At 40.2% G+C, this 20259-nt stretch overlaps 2 protein-coding genes across 3 annotated transcripts in view; both read left to right on the forward strand.

Annotated features, from left to right (window-relative positions):
* Window positions 1-1109: 1109 nt before the first annotated feature.
* Window positions 1110-6767, forward strand: commd2 (COMM domain containing 2). The gene is made up of 6 exons (XM_005734226.1): window positions 1110-1278; window positions 3695-3772; window positions 4331-4413; window positions 4679-4753; window positions 4932-5030; window positions 6330-6767. The coding sequence occupies exons 1-6, from the start codon at window positions 1212-1214 to the stop codon at window positions 6534-6536; spliced, it is 609 nt and encodes a 202-aa protein (XP_005734283.1). The 5' UTR covers window positions 1110-1211; the 3' UTR covers window positions 6537-6767.
* A 345-nt stretch (window positions 6768-7112) lies between these two features.
* trappc8 (trafficking protein particle complex subunit 8) overlaps window positions 7113-20259 on the forward strand; it is a 29441-nt gene continuing 16294 nt past the window's right edge. Inside the window, exons 1-15 of one of the 2 annotated variants that reach the window (XM_013911166.1) lie at window positions 7113-7435; window positions 8570-8779; window positions 9120-9203; window positions 10540-10629; window positions 10840-11014; window positions 11221-11374; window positions 11701-11797; window positions 12387-12643; window positions 12937-13052; window positions 13154-13304; window positions 14997-15097; window positions 17116-17221; window positions 17356-17487; window positions 18679-18903; window positions 19984-20089. In XM_013911166.1, the coding sequence (XP_013766620.1) occupies window positions 7279-7435; window positions 8570-8779; window positions 9120-9203; window positions 10540-10629; window positions 10840-11014; window positions 11221-11374; window positions 11701-11797; window positions 12387-12643; window positions 12937-13052; window positions 13154-13304; window positions 14997-15097; window positions 17116-17221; window positions 17356-17487; window positions 18679-18903; window positions 19984-20089 (2161 nt within the window). In that variant the 5' untranslated portion in view covers window positions 7113-7278. The remainder of the gene's footprint in view (window positions 7436-8569; window positions 8780-9119; window positions 9204-10539; window positions 10630-10839; window positions 11015-11220; window positions 11375-11700; window positions 11798-12386; window positions 12644-12936; window positions 13053-13153; window positions 13305-14996; window positions 15098-17115; window positions 17222-17355; window positions 17488-18678; window positions 18904-19983; window positions 20090-20259) is intronic. The other variant, XM_013911167.1, reaches the window with a different exon arrangement.

The raw sequence follows: 20259 nt of genomic DNA on the forward strand, positions 1-20259 counted from the left end.
CGCACAGCTCCAAACGCCTTCAACTGCTTATCTCCTGCCAGGGTCAGAGGGTAAATCTGCGTGTCTCGCGCTGGACTCTGGCTGCAGGACCGGATGTTGCCGTCTGCCCTCGGCCCACTCACTCAAATAACCACAAGGTAAAGAATGCATTGTAAGTGAGAATGTAAAAACCACACAATCAGAATCCACACATGAGCTCATTAACATGGAGGAATGCCATTTATTTTTCATTTTAAAAATTTCTTTAAAGATAAATATTTAATAATTATGTGAACAGTGTCACACTTGCCAACACTGTTCTGTTACATGAGTGCTGGGATGCTACAAATAAATGTAAAAGTAACAAAAGCTTGATGTGTGCTCCTTATAATTTTAGGAATCATATTTTGGAATCATATGATGAAGCAACCTTGTATGGGACAGCTCACACAGCATAAGTATGACAATGAGAAGAGTTTGAAATAATACTGAAAATTAGGCCGGAGGATTAGGTGTAGCAATTAAGCCCGACAGTTTTGTCAAGAGAGCTGAAAAAAAAAGCTTGGAGATGCAACAGTAGCTTAAGTACTAAGAGATGCAAGTCTGCTGATCGCAGTTAAAACGGAAGAGCAGAAAAAGTATTAAATGCTGAGAGTTTCTGCAAAAAGTGTACGAGAGAGAGGGGAAAATATTGCTCAAGTTTAAACTGGTGCAGGGACTAATCACAGGTGTCCCAGTAGATCTAGAAAGAAATCAGACAAAGTATTTCTGGCAGCGAGGTCAGGAGGATTAAAAGACTGTTGAGAACAGTCAAGAGGGGAAGAGTTGACAGTGTGTCTGTAATGCTAGAATTTTAAGAACCAGTTCTTCTAGATAGAGTTAAGGTAGGGTGCATGCGCTTTCCAGTAAGGCCGTATATGCCTGCTCCTCTCGGGTGCTATAAATGCCGGTGGTATGTAGAGTACTCGAGTAGTGAGTAGTGAGACTAATTTGTTTGGGACTTATTGATTTATATATATATATTTAATATATATATAATTTTTTTTATTTACGTTTAAGTCCACACTCCACACCAGGTGGTGGCGGTAATGCGCAATTTTGCTGTTTGACAACAGTCATTAAATAAAAAATAAAAGAAGAAAAAGACACCAAAGAAGAAATAAATCTGATCGTTTTCCGGATACATATGTCTATTATTTGTCGGGGGTTTGAAGTGGAAACCTTTGGTCAGTATGCTGCTGGTTTTGTCTGAGGAACATAAAGAACATCTGTCGTTCCTGCCGCAGGTTGACGCCGCAGGTTAGTACCTAGCGTGAGGGAGGATAGGAGGTGCAGAGCATCAGGGCTGCATACACTTAAGCTTGTTCTGCATATCCAGGATATCCTTCTGTTATCTAGATACACTTATCCTGACATTGACGTTTAGGATAAATGGTCACACGAAGTTGGTTACCAGCTCGCTGAGTTAACCCAGGGTTTTCCCTGCGCGTTTATATGAAAGGCGTGTTGTTGGCAGCATCGGGGTGGTCATATGACTCTTCTACCACAGAAAATGATCCCTACGAGTTCCACCTGGTTCAGGTTCACTGGCATCGGCAGATTCATGTTCACCGAATGGTCGTCTCTGTCTGCCAGTGTCTCATCATGCAGTTAAACAACATTAAAGACCTCAGCAAAAAGGTCTCCATTTCCAGCTGGTGCAAATGGTAAACACTGAGCAGCAGATCAGTCAGAAGCAGGCCATAAATTTAAGGAACCGGGCTGAAATAATCTCAGTAATAATAATCTCAGTGCCATAAACCCATTTATTGAATAAACGTATAATAAAATATTACACTTACCCAGCAGTGGCTATGTTTGCATATTCTCCATAACACTGGGATTAATTATTTAAAGATGATATGCTTTTCACAATAACCATCTACTGTCTGTGACCAGTAAACCTGGGTGGGTTTCCTGAATATGTTTGCATCTTGAGAGGATGATATTCAGTCTTTTGAGCAAGGGAACTATAATTCTAAGGTGCACAGCTACCTGTCCAAATGATAAGTTTCATTAAATCTATTTCTTTCTAATGCAAATTGGCCAAATCCTCATCAAAGCAACAGGTTTGCTTATAAAGTCAAATGAAGTTATCTCAGTGTCCATCGCTCCCTCCTTTTAAATCCCATTTGCCATTTATCCCAGGTCAGTCACTGTGAGGGTAAACACAAGCTGCAGTAGGTCTGTGCTGGGGAAATGAGCTACATTTGTTATTTTGTGCAGAATATTACAGTGACATTATGGTATATTGCGGGTTTCCTGAATTAGCAGCAGCTGTTGACAGCTGACTGCTGAACGGAATGTGTGCAGAGAAACTCGAGGGACCGTCGAGCTGGTCGTTGGTGTCGTGAGAAAAATGTGGGCTTGTTTTTTATTTTACAAAAAGACAGATGTACCTGGAACACCGCCTAATCAAGAGATGATACTAAATGGTTGTGAAAATATCTAAAGAACATAAAAATATACAAGTAAAAGGCAAGGAGAGTGGAAATCTCTTCAGTTTGCCGCAGATCAAAGTAACATTAACCTGACTGATTGAACAGGTATCTGTAATGTATGTTCCGTGTGTCCAGGAATGTGAGACTCAGCAGGAGATTAGAATCAAGTAAAACAAAATCACAGAAATAATATCCAAACATTCCTGTGACAATGCAAAGCACAGTTTGTACTTTAGTGGTTTTAGTAAGGTACAGCAACTTGCACTTATACCATGTATTCCCCCCAGGAGAGAAGCTGTATTACACTTGTCTATGTGTCTACATCAATTTAATAAAATGTTATAAATTTGTTGTAAAGTGGTTTGCAAACAGAAAGCAAGCAGAAAAAAAAATTGAGCAACAAAAAATTTGATATATTTTTTTAAATATTTGCTCATCAGGGATACACAAAGACATTACACAGTGTAAAAAAAACACTTGAGACCTTCCTACTGTCTGCACACAGGGGTCTGAGGGATATTCCAAGAATGGTGATGCTATTTCCTGGAGAACTGATTGGTCAAAGGGCAGTGATTTCATATTTGTTGATCTCTGTTCTGCGAACTTAACCTGAAGCAGGTTAAGTTCGCAGAATAGTCTAGTATACTAGTGTGTCTAGTATCTCTGTCTGCATGGGTACTCTCCAGGTACACCAGCCAAGTCCAAAGTTTCCCTGTGACAGACTGCTTGTCTGTTACTCTGTGTTAGTCTTGTGATGTGTGTGACCTGTCTCTTGCTCCCTCGTGGCCCTGAGTTGGATAAGTGGAAGAGAATGGATGCATGGAATCTTAACAGAGTAAACCTCAGCGGCCGAATGGAACTAAGAACATTTAAGTTCTGTAATTAAATACAAATTGTGTCTACGTGGAGTATCTCCATTTGATTCAGTCTAACACTTTTTTACTTCAGTAAATCATAAAGCAAACGTTGTGCTGTTTATCACACTACAGCAATCTGAGAACTTTAGGATTACACTTTTATGTCCAATGAAAGCCGGCATACAGGCTTTAAATGATCTTCTTCCTCATTTCCTCTGGAATTTGGGGGATTTTACCTTTGTTAGCCTGAGTCCTGTGAGTCAATGCTATCATTCTGAGAAGAATCAATTTAAATTATTGATGCCGAAACACAGTTGGCTATGAGTTATCTATCTATCATTCGTGATAATGATAATTATGTTTTTTTAACTTCCTCAGTGGTGGGAGAGTTTGGACGCATAGCGCTGGAGTTTCTAAGAAGAGGAGCTAGTCCAAAGGTCTATGAGGGAGCAGCTAGTAAGACTCTTCATCTTTTAGTGCTTCTTTTCAAGCTTATGTGACTTCTGTGGCTCATTAGTGCATAGTATTTGTTTATCAGGTTTGTTTTACTGCAGCAATCTCACACTGCCTTTTCTGAAATTCACATTAAATTGTTACATTATTTAGTATACCTTTTTAAGTAAGTACAACAATCATGCTAATATTGTTTCAAATATTTAGTCTGCCTTTTAGTCCATTTAAGGATTAAAAGCTAATGTAATGAGTTTGAGTGATGAGTTTCCCTATTCTTGGTTACATGAATAGGGAAACATTGCTGGCTTGGGTCCCTTCATTAGGAAATTGAAGGACAGATCATAGAGTCTTTAAGATGGTACAAGTCTGCTCTGGTGCTGGGATAATACAGTTGTAGTTTATGTGTTGTCTAACCAGTTTATTATAAGGTAATAAGAGTTTAATTTCATTACTGTGACTGCTAAATAGAACTGGACTTTGTTACAGCGTTGATACATAAAATAATTACTTGTGCACTGCCTCTTTTAAGTAAGTTTATGATTCATGCCGTTATGGTTGCAGGGAAACTCTGTGTTCCTGTAGAAATGGTACAACATGGAGTGGAAGGCCTGATGTTCCTGATGACAGAGAGCTCCAAACACATGGTGAGGAATACTTACTCCTCACACCTTGGATCAGTGAACATAGATGAATGTGCTGTTTATCCCTGAATGCTGTGATTTGAATGCTCTTTTTTTCCCCCATGACGTCCATGTCCCATATTTAGTGTGGCATTTTCTTGGTTTCTGCCCTGCATCATCATGAAATACTTAAACACTAGAAATATTTCACCAGCTAAGACAAAAACTGTAAACAAATGTGAGCTCTTCCAAGGGTCACAGCTGTCTCTTTCTCTCTCTCTCTCTGTAGATATCTGAAGTGGATTTCCTTGATTCAGTGTTGGTTTTGGGCTTTAGCGAAGAGCTTAACCAGATGCTCTTACAGGTGGCTTTTAAACAGTTTTATTTAACTGACTTTGTTTAAACAATGTGTACTTGATTTAAATACTGTATAGTCTAAGTTTTAGTTTTGTTTGTTGAAGTTTTGTTTAAGCGGTACATTGTTTATCTAAGCAGTGTGTCTGTCAGGATGTTGAATGCATCACTTTTCTCTTTTGGTACAGCTCTACTTGCAGCACCACAGTCAGATTCGCAGCATCCTGAGTCATCTGCCGTCCAGTATGCCTGCCTACCACAACCTGGAATGGAGACTTGATGTCCAGGTGTATTGTTTCTAGATCATTTTATTGTTTGACCGTTGTGGTACATAAAGTGGGAAATACAGGATAGTACTTATGTGCAATTGTTGCATATCACACTCAACTCTGTAGTCTTGTATGTGTGTTTTTAATGTATTGGATGTTAAATGTTTCCTGAACTCATGGATTAAGACACTTGACTTAGCTTGAAGGATAAAATTATATTGAAAGGTATACAGGGTATACAGTTTCCCCTGGTCCTCACACTAATATTGTCCAGTCTGGTTTCCATCATCTGACCTTGTGATGTATGGTTTTATATCAGGTGATCATTATTAGGTGACACTGTAAGCTTGCAGGTGTGTAGTGATGTGCGGGTCGATATCAAAATATCGATTCCTCCGATACCAGTAATTTATGTTCTAGAATCGATTCTCATATTAAAATATCGATATTTTAGTACTTTGGGGTAAATTGGTAGTTTTTCCATTAACAGTTACACAGTGGAAAGAAACTATATCATTCGGATCGTCTAAATTGGAAGGAACTACTTCCTCTTACGTATTTCATAGTCATATGCCAAATACGGCTGCATAAATGTGTTACGGCCCCTGGCGTGCGCACTCACAACAATGGCTGGGCGTAAACGGAGTGACGTGTGAACGTATTTTACTTCCACAAACAGCCAAGACGCGGTTTGCGATACATGTGGCAGGACAGTGAGGTGTTGTGGCAGCACCGCTAACCTCGTCGAACACCTCAGAGTAAATCATATCACAGAATATGATGAGCTATGTTGAGGCGAACTGAAGAGCAGGAGAAGGACAGGTGCTGCTAGGGCAAGACAGACATCTCTCGCGGAGGCCTTTAGTGCTGCAGGCAGGCACCGTGTTCAATTAGCGCACAGCTTTAGGTTTTTTCATTTCTATATGATAATTCTGCATCATTCAGCAATAAGAACAAGTAGTCAGATGTCCTGTAAGCACTATGAAGCTCTATTATTATATTATTATTACAATTACATAATACAGTTATATATTGTATTATGAAATACAATGAAACACTAAGTTTTTGTACAGAGTATCGGTATCGGATCAGTATCGTCGATACCACCCTGAATTTTACTTGGTATCGGATCGAAAAGGAAATCAGTGGTATCACACATCACTGCAGGTGTGTAATGCAGAACAGAGATTTGCACTGTAATCTGAGCTACATAGACTGATTTCTGTCAGTAAGCAGTATTACTAATATTCAGTTTTCAACTATCTTCCCGCTCTTTGTCTGACTATCTTATTGTGTTTTTTCTGCTTTTTCTGTCAGTTGGCCAGACGTTCAGTCCGCCAGCAGTTGATTCCTATGCTTACAATGCGTGTCCACCTAACCAGAAGTGACGGCCACAGTAACTACAACTCCAGGATTCTCCAGACAGATCCCAGCACCCTTCTGCACCTCATCTCCACACTGGAGGCCGCTCTGGCTGCCATGAAAACCAGTCATGCTCGTCGCATATTACGGAACATCAAATAATCCCTCTGTACAACGTGTGCCTTCTCTCAATTGCAGCCTTTATACCTGGGAAACATTAAGTAGTGTCTGTATTGTGCAGGGCAGAATGTCACCTTTCTTTGGACCTGGATGTTAAGGCTATATTTTTTTACTGGCAGTGTTTTTTTTTATGCCAAGTTGTGATGTATGGATTGTACAGAAAGTTACTACAGTGCTGGTGATACTGAATTAAAGTGTAAGATACAGTTGAAACTTTATTTTTGTGGTTTGTGACGGCCCTGCTAAGGCAGACTGGAATATTATATAGAAGACTGACATGACGCAAATGCAAATAGACAGCTCGCGCATTCAAAGAAAACTATGCGATGTGTTAATAAATTAATTTTTTTATACTGCAGGGTTGTAATGGTTTAATAAGTATATCGATGATTTGCTAACCGCGTGATGGTACATAAATCATAGATAAAAGTCGGGAAATGTTCAACGTTTTTCTCCATCAAGTCTTGCTACCCGGGCCAGAACATCAGGCTCTGGAAGTTCTAGAGCAGGGTCTAGACCACTAACGAACAAATGGAACGGAAAAGGAAGTGACGTATTCCCGAATCACCTGACTGTCGGCCCTTCACAGGAAGAAGGCTGGCGTATTCAACATGGCTGCGGTCTTCTGACATAGGAGTTGTCTAAAGTAATGCTATAGCCCGGCTTTCTTGATAGTACACTTGACTCCGTTCATTGTGTTAAATAGTTTTGACTCTGCTTCGACATGGCCCAGTGTGTCCAGTCTGTACAGGAGTTCGTTCAGGACTCGTTTGTCCCGATGGTGGCCGTCTTGTGCAGTGAAGAAGCTGAGAGAGTGACTCGCAAAAACAACCTAAATTTTGCGGAGCTGCTGAGGCCTTTTTGCAGACTTACGTCTGAAGGTATGAACAACTATTCAAAACACACCCTCAGTCCCGTTTTCAGCTTCGTAGCTGGTAAAAATGAGGAAAAGTTGCTTAGGAAAATAATGAGGAAAGATGTTTTGCTGCTCGCGGGGCTACGACTGTCGTTAGCTCCTCGCTAGCAGACGCTTAGCAGTTTGGCTCGTGATTAAGCAGCTATGCCGATCGCCCTGCTTGTTGACATGCGAGTGCAAAGTGACCCGAGCTGGAAAAAATAGCATTTGGTCTTCTAGGACAGCGTTTCAGTCAGCAGCTGAACAGTTCTGTTGGTGGTGGTTTATTAGACCCAGCACATAGTAAACAAGCTAACAGACTTTACTTGGAGCACGCAGCAATTGTGTTAGTTGTCATGTTCAGTACAAGCGAAGATGCAGCTAAATGTGTTTAAGCTAAAGCTACATATTAAGTTTTTTGATATACATTAACATTCTTACTAATGTATAAACGAAATCTACAGGATATATACATTTTGTTTGATTTTTACACTTGGGTAATGTAAAATCCGTGAAACTATACGATAGCAGTTTAAATTGTATAGCTGAGTAAATATTAAAGATATGCCTCATTGAGTTTTTCACAGTCAACAATCAGTTACGTGCCATTACCAGGTTTGCTGTGTCTCTCAGCACAGTCTCAAGGGCAGGAGGAGATTCCAGGAGACAGGCAATTATCAGGGGAAGTTTTCAGCAGCAAAACAGTGGAAGGGAGATTGATGGAAACGTATAAGGCTGTGTCTTTGATATACATTAGTAATCATTGCTGTAGTAATAATTTTTGATAAATTTTCACATTGCACTACTCTGAAATTAGTGCTTCCAAATTAATACATGTCACACAAAAAAATATAAAGCAACACTTTTTAATCTAAATTATAACATCAGGTAATCTTGTGGGATATCGCTCTTGTCAGTTAAGCAGCAGACGAGCTATTGATTTCAATTCAGTATTTATTTAGTGCTATTTACCTATTTGCTACGGTTGAGAGATTTTGCGCTGCATTCTATTTATGCATATTTCTTATAAAGGGGACACTTCTCCATCAGTGACATTTTTATGTATATTTTCTGATACTGTTTGAGTGCCATGCTGTGACTTACTCTTTTTTTCTTCTAGGTCACATCCGAGATCCCAGCAATCAACTGCAGGTTGTGAAAAACCTGCGTATCTGTGTCAACAATTTAGTGACAAGTCCAACAACAACATCTACGTCCCTGAGCCCTGCTCAGCGTCAGCTACTCAGTGATGTGGTGTCATCCTGCCAGCCCCAAGAAAGTGCTGTGACTAATGTGGTTATGGCCGGAGATTATGAGCTCAATTTCAGTGGTAAGGACTAATGCTTGATTGGAACGTGTTGATAAAATGTTAGCAATAGAAAAATATAATCATTATTATTATTATGATAATCCACTATATTTGGCTGGATAGTCAGTTATGGACAATAAGTGATCAATTTCAAATTTTTGATATTTCTTATGAGCTTAGATGCAGTTTTGTGTGTGTAACTGTCCAGATCCATGATTAGAAATAACTGTACACCACAGATGTGTCTCAGAGCTCACTTCTCCTAGGTGTCGTTGATATGTTGACTTCACAGCTCAGTAATGAAAAAAGTACATCAAAGCATAACTGTACTCTATGCTTACTCTGTGCTTCAACCTACTAGATGACTGTGTTAAAGCTAGCACCCCCTGGTACAGTGTCTGGGGAGAAACACTGTTGGAAATCAAAACCTCCAAGTACAGCTCAGGTATCACTATCTGCTAGCGTGGATCGCTATAGATCTATAAGATGTGTCACACCTGTTTTGGTCCTTACCTTCCAGTTCCCTGCAGTGTTAATTTTGACAGAACATTTTTACTTAATTCTAGTCATAGTCTATTAACTAAAATTTAGTAATTTAGTTTTAGTTGTAATTTAGGCATCTACATTTTTGTAGTTTTAGTCTAGTTTTAGTTGACAAAAAACTGATTAAGTTAAACAAAATTTAAAGTATATGTTCTTGTTTTTACTAGTGACAGTCGCTCTAAATGATTTACAAAGATTATTATTTCCTTTGGCAACAAATGCGTGTTCATGTGTGTACTGTTTTTTCTCCCAAGCATTCACAATTGTTCACAAGAAATGGGAGGTAGCTGAAGTAAAAGAGTTGCGGAGCACCGCCTCGTACCGTTTGTCCAGGGCAGATTAAACTCGAGAATGAAAACTGATAACATGGGTACAAAAGAAAATCTCAGATGAGTTTTAATCTCAGTTACCTTGACCTCAGGGCCACCTGAGAAAGAAGTCACAGAGGATTTTTGAAATAACATAGGTGTGTCTGCTAGGAGACTGAGGGGTACCACTGGATGCAGCCAGTTATTTTATACATAAATTAAGAATGCCGGGATTATAAAACTGTATCAGTGACTAGTTATTTTAGACATTATGGCAGATAAAAAACAAAACAAAACAATAGAGCAAAAAACTTACATGTACTACTTAATCACACTCATCACATAAGTGTAAAAGTAGGATTTGTGGTTAGTTACATTTTCAGATGAGGAAGTGTAGACTTTTTTTTCTAGATCAAACAGTGAGTGAATTAAGGATATTTTGGTCAAATGCATATTTCATGGCCTAATTTGAGTGAATTTGTAACCGTTTCTGAGTAAGTATAATTCTTGTTATTTACATTTGAGTCCTGTGTAAATGATCTTTTAATGTATGTCAGCTATGAAGGTCTAATAATTATGACTGAAATATCACCTCACATGATGGTTTTACTGGTACATGTGGTAAAGGAATGGCATGTTCCACATTGGAGTTGTGTGATTAATCCACTGTTAATCCGGTGCTCTCTATGTGCATCATCAAAACACCAGATGAAGGAATAAATTGTTCAAGCCATTCTTAAGTCTTAAGGCCAAGACTCACTGAAGCTGCTGTGTTGACAAGACATTTTATCTTTAGTTTATCATCCATATTTTTCAAACAAAAACATTCAAAAGTGGTTATCTTTTAATCTACATGTAGTATTAGAAACTACCTCATTTTTCTGGCTTTTTTAAAGTCTTTTGTCTATTTTGTCTTTTTTCTATTTCAAGTAACCACGCCCTGGTTTGAAGCCTACAGGGAGAACTTCCTGCAGTCAATGCCTGCCTCTGACCACGAGTTCCTCAATCATTACCTTGCTTGTATCCTTTTAACAGCACACAGATCTGACCAGTGGTCAACATTCTGTCGTCAGCTTTTTTTTAAATAGAAGAGCTGACAAACTGGAATTTAGGATCTGTAAAAAAAGGTTTCCTCCTTTGTATGCTTGTGCTTTCTGTTATCGTATTATTAATAGTAGTATCCTTATATGTAGTCTATTTATTGTTGTATCCTTCACATGGTTCTGGCAGGCCTGCTAGTGGTATCATCCACTGAGGCAGTCCCTGTGGAGCAGTTCCTCAAGCTTTCTCAGGAGCAGCACAGAATTCAGCACAGTGGAGAATACTCTAATCCCAAGTGGTTTATTCCTAACACACTCAAGTACTATGTCTTGCTACATGACATGTGTGAAGGGGATGAACAAAGGTACTAAAAGAAACGTAGAGTTCCTTTAAATTTCATCGACCACATTTTGATAATCTTTCATAGTGAAACTACTCCAGAACTTACAATGTCAAATGTTTAAAAATAAGTCAACTGTATGTAATAACTTTAAATAACTGTTGAATTCATTATGCTCTAGTAAGTGTAAGCTGTTTTGTTCTAAAGTAGTATTCTCCCTGTATCTCCAGGGCAGATGTGGTTTATGAGGATATGAAACAGAAGTATGGTTCTCAGGGCTGCTATCTGTTGAAAATGAACTCCCGTACCTTCTCAGCTAATGTGGATGAACAGATTCCAGATCCCTGGAGTCAATACTTGCACAAGAATAATCTTCATAACCAGGTAAACATTGCAAACTCCTCCACATGCACTGGCTGTTTTAAATATTCCTGCAACAACTAGTGCCGGTGGACACGATTCTGCAGAAGGAAAAGTTTGTCGATGGCAGGGGAAAGTTTGTTGGGTAGACTACAAACCAAAAGAATACAGTAAAAGCACAGGTTTTATGTGTGCGTTTCTCAGTTCACCTTGAGGGGTAGTTGTGACTGAATTGTGGACAGCCCGATCTTTAATAGTACTTTGAACTGTTGCAGTTGCCTGATTGTTCAGTTTTGTTCTCTTTTGTCAAAGATTTTACTTTAGTTCACATAGTGAACCTGTTTTTGCAGGATGTGTTTGATGATCCAGCTCCAACTGTGAACAGTGCTGCTGTAGAGACCATTATTAGCAGACCTGAAGTAGACGGCAATTATTCAGCTGAGAAAGGTGAGTTAATTTAATGCTTCTTTTGTAAACTGACTTGGGGAGATCTTTGCTTCTCTGCTCTTCAGTTACAAATAATCTAAAGGTCACCATTTTTTTTTTTTTTTTAATTCAACTTGCTTGGCTATATTGCACTCGCAGTAAATTTTATAAATATGACTTCCTTTTTGCAGCTCCATTGTACCGCTTTCCATGGTTTTTAGTTAGCACTATGTATTCGCTGTGTTGGTCCCGACCAGGTTCTTTGCCAGTCATGCTAGTCTCGATGAGAACTAAACCCTTTTATTTATTTTTGGTGCAATGTTAACAAAGACCATCCTGCCAGTATTCATCAGGCTTATTGTTGACATCTTTGGTGGTTGAATCTTGTGATTTGGCACCAACAGCAAGAGTGAGCAGAAGTGAGCAGAAGGGCACCAAATCTGTTTGTAGAGGTTGACTATGCCGTATGTTTTATACTGCTTGAAACACCAGTTTCCACATAATCCTTGCACCAGCAGTAGTTACTTTTCTGGGTGCATAAATAGTGGTACTATTTTATATTATGTAAGGTTACTGTTATGAGTTTATATTTTACGCTATTTCCTTGCAGATGAGATGTCCAGTAGCTTGGAAGGGCATCCTCTCCAGTTGGACAGCAGCATGGCAAACCTGCACAACCTCAGTGCTGTACATACGGACCTAAAGAAAGGTGCTAAAGATTCAAACAGCCCAGCCTGTGCTGCAGGTAGCCATGGGGCTTGTCTGACCCTGAACGACCATGATTACATAAGACAGTTTATCCAAGAATTCACCTTCAGAGGTCTACTGCCACACATAGAGAAAACCATCAGACAGCTGAACGATCAGGTACGACTCATTTCTTGACCCTCAACATATTGTTGTTTGTGATTGTGATGTGCTTCAGGCAATGTCAAATTATACTAACTATATTAACTGTTTTAGAGAATGTAGTTTGTTGAGCATTATGCTGAAACAATATGTATACTTTTTCATATTTCTGCCCTGTAACTGTAAAATTAATCATAATGGCATAATTTGAGTTTATGGCTTGTGAGAGTACACTAGCCATTTCAGTCAATTCTGTTGTTTCGCTGACTTCTCCCAGCACTTGGAAACATGATTTGCTTCCCTGTCCACAGCTAGTATCCAGGAAGGGCCTGAGTCGGTCTCTGTTCACTGCAACAAAGAAGTGGTTTGGTGGAGGAAAAGCTCCAGAGAAGAGCATCAGTGAACCAAAGAGCACATGTGGCCTTCTGTAAGCTCCACTGCAATGCACTTCATTCCCATAAATGAAGCCCATGCAACACCCTGTATATTGTATGCAATGCCCTTGACCCTTCCCTTCTGTCATACCAGATATCCCCCAGAAGCCCCAGAACTGCAGATCAGGAAGATGGCTGACCTGTGCCTCCTGGTTCAGCACTATGACTTGGCTTACAGCTGTTATCATACTGCCAAGAAGGACTTCCTGTCAGACCAGGCCATGCTGTATGCTGCTGGGGCACTGGTGAGAGCACACATGTTGGTATACACCATGATCTGTCTGCAGACCGTGATGATATCAGAACAACTTCTTCTGCCTTTTGTTGTAAAATCTCACTTCAATTAAAACTTGACAGTAGTGTTGTATTACTTATTTAAATGGTACATAGACTGATTTTTATATAGCGCTTTTCTACTCTGCCGGAGTACTCAAAGCGCTCGAAGTAAAAGATTTTAAACTGTAACACAAAGAATATGCCGCGTATGTCTATGTATGTTGTCAGTCATTTAGGTCATGATAATCTAAGGAGCTTTGAAAGAAAGCAGCTGGACGTCTTTAAGTTTCTTGAAGACATCTCACCTCTCATTCAGTTATACAAACCAAATGGTGGAGAGTCCCAGGAATAAAAAATCCTGGTGGGTGTTGTCTCTCAACAGCGTTGTTGACCCACTGTTGATCATGTGCCTCATCACATGAGTCAAGGTGTGAAAGAAGGCATGCGGGTCATTATCAGCAGAGATTTTCGGGACGTTGCTCACGCTGTGAGGGTTGAGGCGCCTGGGAAGGGATCTCACTGTAGATAGCAGACTCTTGGTGTTGTAAGCCATACCCTCTGTTCAAAGATGGTCGTTTACAGTGGACGTGTTGACTCATTTTTTAAAATCCTCTTCAAGAGGAATACACACATATAAAGAAAGCTCATAAATCAAGTTCTTATCCCAACTGGGCCTTCATCAAATCAGCGTGGATGAACAGGAAAGAAGCTCAGAAACCAACTAGGGAGAAACAGAATAACAAACGCAGCACCGTTGTCATCCATTATCTAGCAGGTTTATCAGAGAAACTCAGGAGAACTTTCTCCAAGCATTACATCTAAGTGCACTTCAGCCCTCACAACACCCTCAGACAAAATTTGTTTCATCCCAAGGACAGAACTCCCAAACACAAACTTAACAACATAGTGTATGCTGCGCAGTGCAGAGTGCTCAGACTTCGACAGGACAAGAATCGGCTGTACATCTGAAGGATTTCACTCTTTCGAGTGGCTTACGATACCAGCTGTCTGCCACCTAGACTGCCACCTTTCCCAGGCACCTCAACTCCAGTCACATCTTGTGTCAGATGATTTCAGTGGGTCACATGATAGGGTAAGGCAAGATGTCTCAATGGTTTCACCCAAAACCTCTGCTGATAATGATCATGTGCCTCCAAAAAGTTGATTCTGTTCATCTGAATGTAGCATTTTCAGTGGGAGCTTCGTCACTTGGAGCAGCTTGTCATCAAGCATGTCTCTGTACATTGCTTCAGTCTGAGACTGAAGAAGTCACTTGGATGAGTGACTCCCACTCCCACTGAAAATGCTATGTCCAGATGAACAGAATCAACTTTTGGGGATTTACTTACTGGATGAATGTGTATACATCAAGAGCTTGGCTCATGTGATGAGGAACATGATAAATAGTGGGTCAACGACCCTCATGAGTGACAGCTCCAACTAGGGTTTAATTAGATGGCACCATTTGGTTTGTAGAGCTGAAGAAGCGTCCTCGATGAGAGGTGAACGTCTTCAAGAATGAAGTCCACGCGTTGTTTTTCCAAGCTCCTTAGGATATGGTTCTGAATAATGATATTTATTTTGCTCACTTTTATTTTCTATTCTGTTCCTTGTTACCATTACTCTTTATCTTTCATCTATTCATTCTGATTATTTTGTAGGAAATGGCTGCGGTGTCAGCCTTTCTGCAGGGTGGAGCCTCGAGACCTTATCCAGCACACTACATGGACACCGCAATACAAACGTACAGAGATGTCTGCAAGTATGACTGATGACTAACTAATTACATCATCTATTTCTTTCTGGTGTTTTAATTTCAGTGGATAAATTTCAGTTTGGAATTGTGGGAATTTTGCATAATTTACTTGATTCCCACAAATATGCCACTTATGATGCAGGACAATCCAACACACAATTACAGTCCTCTAAAATCTTCATCCTCATGTTGCACTGGTTTGTAATAAGTGGCCAATAACACTACAATGATGAGCCAATGTACAACTAGCACGTTCTATTTTCCCTCTAAACAAGGCAACCCTTTGTTGTTTGAGGAACTCTCACTAGCATATAAAGGCAGGCTTTAAAGATGTGTACTTGAAGGTATGCAAACATGGATTGCAAGCAAAAATGTAAATCTGAAGTACCTGTTGTACCTGTTGAAGCAACTTTTACGCTTATAAAATGCTCCCTACACACAACACACACAACACACACAATATCCCATAATTTAATAATTTAAGATTCATTTCAGGGTCTGGCTGCACCACTCGAGGACATTTACAGAGTGGACTTGAAAGCCACTCATTAACTACCTGGCTGTGTGCTCAGGGTCACTGATGTCCACAGCGTTCTGGAGCAGCTTATCATCAAGCATGTCTCTGCACGTTGCTTCAGTTCAGTCTTTCCCTCAACACTGACTAGTCTCTCACTTCCTGCTGTCAGAAAACATATATAAGACATGATGCTGCTACTACTATGTAGTAATGTAAAATTTCTCCAGTCAAGTTGCAGAAATATGTGACAGATCAGTGGAAACTTTTTGAGGTGAAAAATGGATTTGATCAGTTTTGGAATGAGGCCATGACATATCAAAATGTGGGAGAAAAAAATGGCTGTGAATACTCCGTAGAGACTGCATGTTATTGTTTTGTTTTTGTGTGTTTTTTAAGACCCCATTATTGAGAAGCTTGTTCTTCTTGTAAACAAGAGGATGGTGCATTTACTGAATTGGTGTTTTCAGTGGGAGATATTTTTCATCACTCCAAGTGACTTCTTCAGTCTCAGCTGACTGCAGGTTTCACCAACCTTATAAACAGTACATTTGCACAATGACTGAAACTAGCACCACTGAATGAGCAATGGGCTGTGAGGTCAGTTTCATGATCATTTAATATGCAAGTTGTCATGACCAACGACCAATGATCATTGATCAATGGCGTTGGGTAACATTCACAGACAATTGGGGAATGGCTGCAATCACAGCATTGTAAGATGGTGAAAGATGTACCCTTAGGTCCCAGAATTCCTCCCTGTCCAGGATGTGTACATCCTCATCACTTGAAAGAGTGTCCATTGGCCTGTAGGTGTGAATAGACTGCGGACTCCTGGCCTGACGAGTTAGCTCTTCCGTGTTGTGCCATCCACTTAGCCAGAGGTTATTTGGTTTCCCCGATGAATAAATCATTGCAATCCTCCTGAGACTTAACAGTTGGGTTCATCCTGTCATCTCTTACGAACTACCTCCACTGCTTCAGTGACTGGAACAGTGAAGTGGAAACAGTGGAAAGTGAAGAGAGCTGTAACATAATATAAGAACATTGTTTCTTCTGCCTCCATAGTGTCATTATCTCTTGTTTTCAAAATCCAAGGTGTTCTGGATGCGGTGTTTATAGCCAGAAACTTTCAGATGTTGTAGGTCACAGGTGTCGGACTCCAGGCCTCGAGGGCTGATGTCCTGCAGGTTTTAGATGTGTCCTTGATCCAACACAGTTGATTTAAATGCCTAAATGACCTCCTCAATATGTCTTGGGGTTCTCCAGAAGGCTGGTAATGAACTAATCATTTGATTCAGGTGTGTTGACACAGGGTGATATCTAAAACCCTGGAGTTCGACACACCTGTGATCGAGTTGATCATACAGACAATTGGTCTTTTTAGGATTTTGTTTAATATGTGACATAATGTACAGAGATGGTGTACAAACAGAGGAGTACCAGCATCTGAACTGGAACTGTTAGCATCTCTTCTCCTGATGGTATATTTCCCCACACTTCTTTACAGGAACATGGTGCTGGCTGAGCGCTGTGCTCTACTCAGTGCTGAAATACTCAAGAGTCAGGGAAAATACTCAGAAGCTGCCACTCTTCTCATTAAAATGACCAGTGAGGTAAGGAAACTATTATTTTGAAATCAGCTTGGGGTGCAGTTATTAAGAAGACTGTATTAAATTAGACTGCATTAGAATTCTGCTTGAAACTTAATAGAGGTTTTTAATTCTTTTTTGTTTTATTTTTCTTGCAGGACTCTGATTTACGGAGTGCCTTGCTGCTGGAGCAGGCTGCCCACTGCTTCATTAATATGCGAAACCCTATGGTGCGCAAATTTGCCTTCCATATGATTCTGTCTGGTCATCGTTTCAGCAAAGCAGGACAGGTGAGTCTTTTCTGCCATTTTTGATCTATCCTTCCATTTTACACCTGCATTGTATTGTGATGTAAAAATGTTCCCTTTTACAACTTTTATTTAATAGACTTTATTGACTTATGGGCAGGACTGAACTTAACAACCTAAACAAACAAGCTTTATTCGTCACATACACAATCAGAGTACAACATGCAGTGAAATGTTTTGTGTCCGAGCTGCGGACAGGCTGCAGACGTCCATTTGTGATCCTTGTAATCAATCATGTGCGTGTGAAGTTCTTTTCTAGTGTTGCATATATACATAAACATATAAATACAAGCACATGCATACAGTTCACTATAGATTTATGATCAGAACCAGGCATCATTTCACTTTTGTTTAAAAAACAAAAAACAAAATGTAAAAGTATCCACACTACTCCGGGTCTGGGACGAGTTCCTGCCCCAGGTGGGGAAGTTTAAGTATCTTGAAGTCTTGTTCATGAGTGCAGGGAGAGGGGAGCGGGAAATCAACAAACGGATTGGTGCTGCAGCTGCAGTGATGCGGACACCGTACCGGTCCTTTGTGGTAAAAAGAAAGCCGAGCATAAAAGCACAGCTCTCGGTTTCCTGCTAAATCCATGTCCCTACACCTATGGTCACGAGCTTTGGGTAGTGACCAAAAGGATAAGATCGTGGATACAAGCGGCGAAAATGAGCTGTGGCTGGCCTCTCCCTTAGAAATGGGTGAGGAGTTTGGCCATTCAAGAGGGGCTCAGAGTAGAGCCGCTGCTCCTCAACATTGGATGGAGCCAGTTGATGTAGTTCAGGCATCTGATGAGGATGCCTCCTGTGTGCCTTCTGGATGAGGTGTTCTGGGCATGTCCCACTGGGAGGAGGCCCTGGGGCAGACGCAGAACACGCTGGAGAGAAAATATATCTCTCGACTGGCCTGGGAACGCCTTTGTGTTCCCGCCAGACAAGCTGGAGGAGGTGGCTGTGGAGTAATAAGTCTGGGCTTATCTGCTTATTCTGCTGCCCCTATATTTAATGTTTTTTATACACCGTTATCGTGATAAAGTGTGTAGTCCAGCAGTAGATAATAAATGGCCTCACGCTAACAGCAATCATCTCATCTCCTCTTGTGTTTTCCGTCTTCTATATATTCATATCCTCATGTTGTCCTTCTGTCTCCCATCCTTTTTGCTGTTTCATAATGTAGAGGAGGCACGCACTACGGTGTTACTGCCAAGCCATGCAGGTGTATAAGGAGAGAGGGTGGTCTTTGGCAGAAGATCACATCAACTTTACAATTGGGCGTCAGTCCTTCACACTTCGCCAACCAGAGGAGGCTGTAACAGCTTTCAGACAGATCCTGATCAATGACAGCAGACAGACGGCTAAACAGCAGGGCGCCTTTCTGAGAGAGTACCTCTATGTTTACAAGGTAATGTAAAAAAAATAAAATTCTATGATTTTTGTCCCGTTTTATTTTCAAAATACATACTATCAATGTCCACTTTTTGCTGGGATACCACAATATTGTGTCCAGCCTTATTTTTCCTTCCTAAAGTTTCATATGGGAGGTGGATAATGCAAAACAAGGTCCATAGGAGCACAATGGCTATATTTACGTGAATAGACACTATACTTCATTTCAGCAATTCAGTTGATGGGCAAGAAAGGTTGCTGCTGACACTTCACAACATAAACTGTTTATGACATTTCCCTGTGGCAGGTGGCTACGGGCCATCACAACCAAAACCTGACAGCACAAGAACATTTTCTTTCTCCAGGCTGTCAGTACTTAACAACGCCCTCTCACCCTGCTCACTAGTTAGTTAATGTGTCACGATAACACACTTACTTACTCAGGCTACAAAAACGTTCCACAGTGGACTTGGTACAAGCACTTTGCACATTATGTTCTATCTACATTTTATAGAATTTAATATTAAAATTTAATATTGTGTTTAGGTTGAGTAGAAAAGCACTATATAAGAACCAGTCCATTGTACTATTTGCCATTCAGTTAAATAGTAAAATAAAAGTAAAAATTCAGTAGTGGCATATAAGCAGCATTATATGAGATTGTGACCTGATTGCACCCTAGTTTAATAGCTTTATCACAAAGGAACTATAGTTTGTTTTGTCAAAGTTGCACACCAACCCAACATTAATTATAGTGAGGTTACAGAGTGTTATTGCCTCTGACGTCAATTACAAGCACACCAAATCTGTTTATCCTTATCCAACAGTTTTAAATTGGATTCTTTGTCACGTGGTTTGCATGTAGCTTTGGTCCCAGGAGCATGTAGCTTCACAAGTCTAAGAATGTCATTAATAAAAACTATTATATATATTCCTTTATCTGTATATGATGGTGAAAATTTAAACTGGGGATTTTGTGTGTAGCACCTGGTGTAATCAGTAACATTTCTGCATTTTGACCTGGTTCAGAAAAAAAACAACTTTCAAAAACTCTTATGTTTGCGTATAATTTTTTGTTTTGTTTCGGTTATTATAGAGCGTGTTGGGAGGAAATGAAGTCAGCCTTCCCCAGCTTCCTCTGCCCTGCATCCACAGCTCAGCAACAAGAGTCTACTTTGGACACGAACGCCGCCTTGCAGAAGGTAATGTCCTCGAGCCTACTCCTTTATCACTAAGCAGCAAAGTGTACAAAACACTTTGGGAAGTGGTGCAGGGTACACCTATCGATATACCAGCAGCTGAAAGATATTATTTGCCTGTGTGCAATGCGGCATAAATGACAACGTTACTGTAACACACACGACTCATATGC

This window comes from Pundamilia nyererei, unplaced genomic scaffold (genome assembly GCF_000239375.1).
Source record: "Pundamilia nyererei isolate P.nyererei 1_Seehausen unplaced genomic scaffold, PunNye1.0 scaffold00057, whole genome shotgun sequence".
NCBI classification, from domain to species: Eukaryota; Metazoa; Chordata; class Actinopteri; order Cichliformes; family Cichlidae; genus Pundamilia; species Pundamilia nyererei.

Bases quoted from the DNA above. Each gene is read 5' to 3' on its own strand.
- commd2 (XM_005734226.1), top strand. From the start codon at position 1,212: ATGCTGCTGGTTTTGTCTGAGGAACATAAAGAACATCTGTCGTTCCTG. The intron at 1,279-3,694 runs GTTAGTACCTAG...TAACTTCCTCAG, and splicing joins GCCGCAGGTTGACGCCGCAG to TGGTGGGAGAGTTTGGACGC. The intron at 4,754-4,931 runs GTGGCTTTTAAA...CTTTTGGTACAG, and splicing joins TTAACCAGATGCTCTTACAG to CTCTACTTGCAGCACCACAG.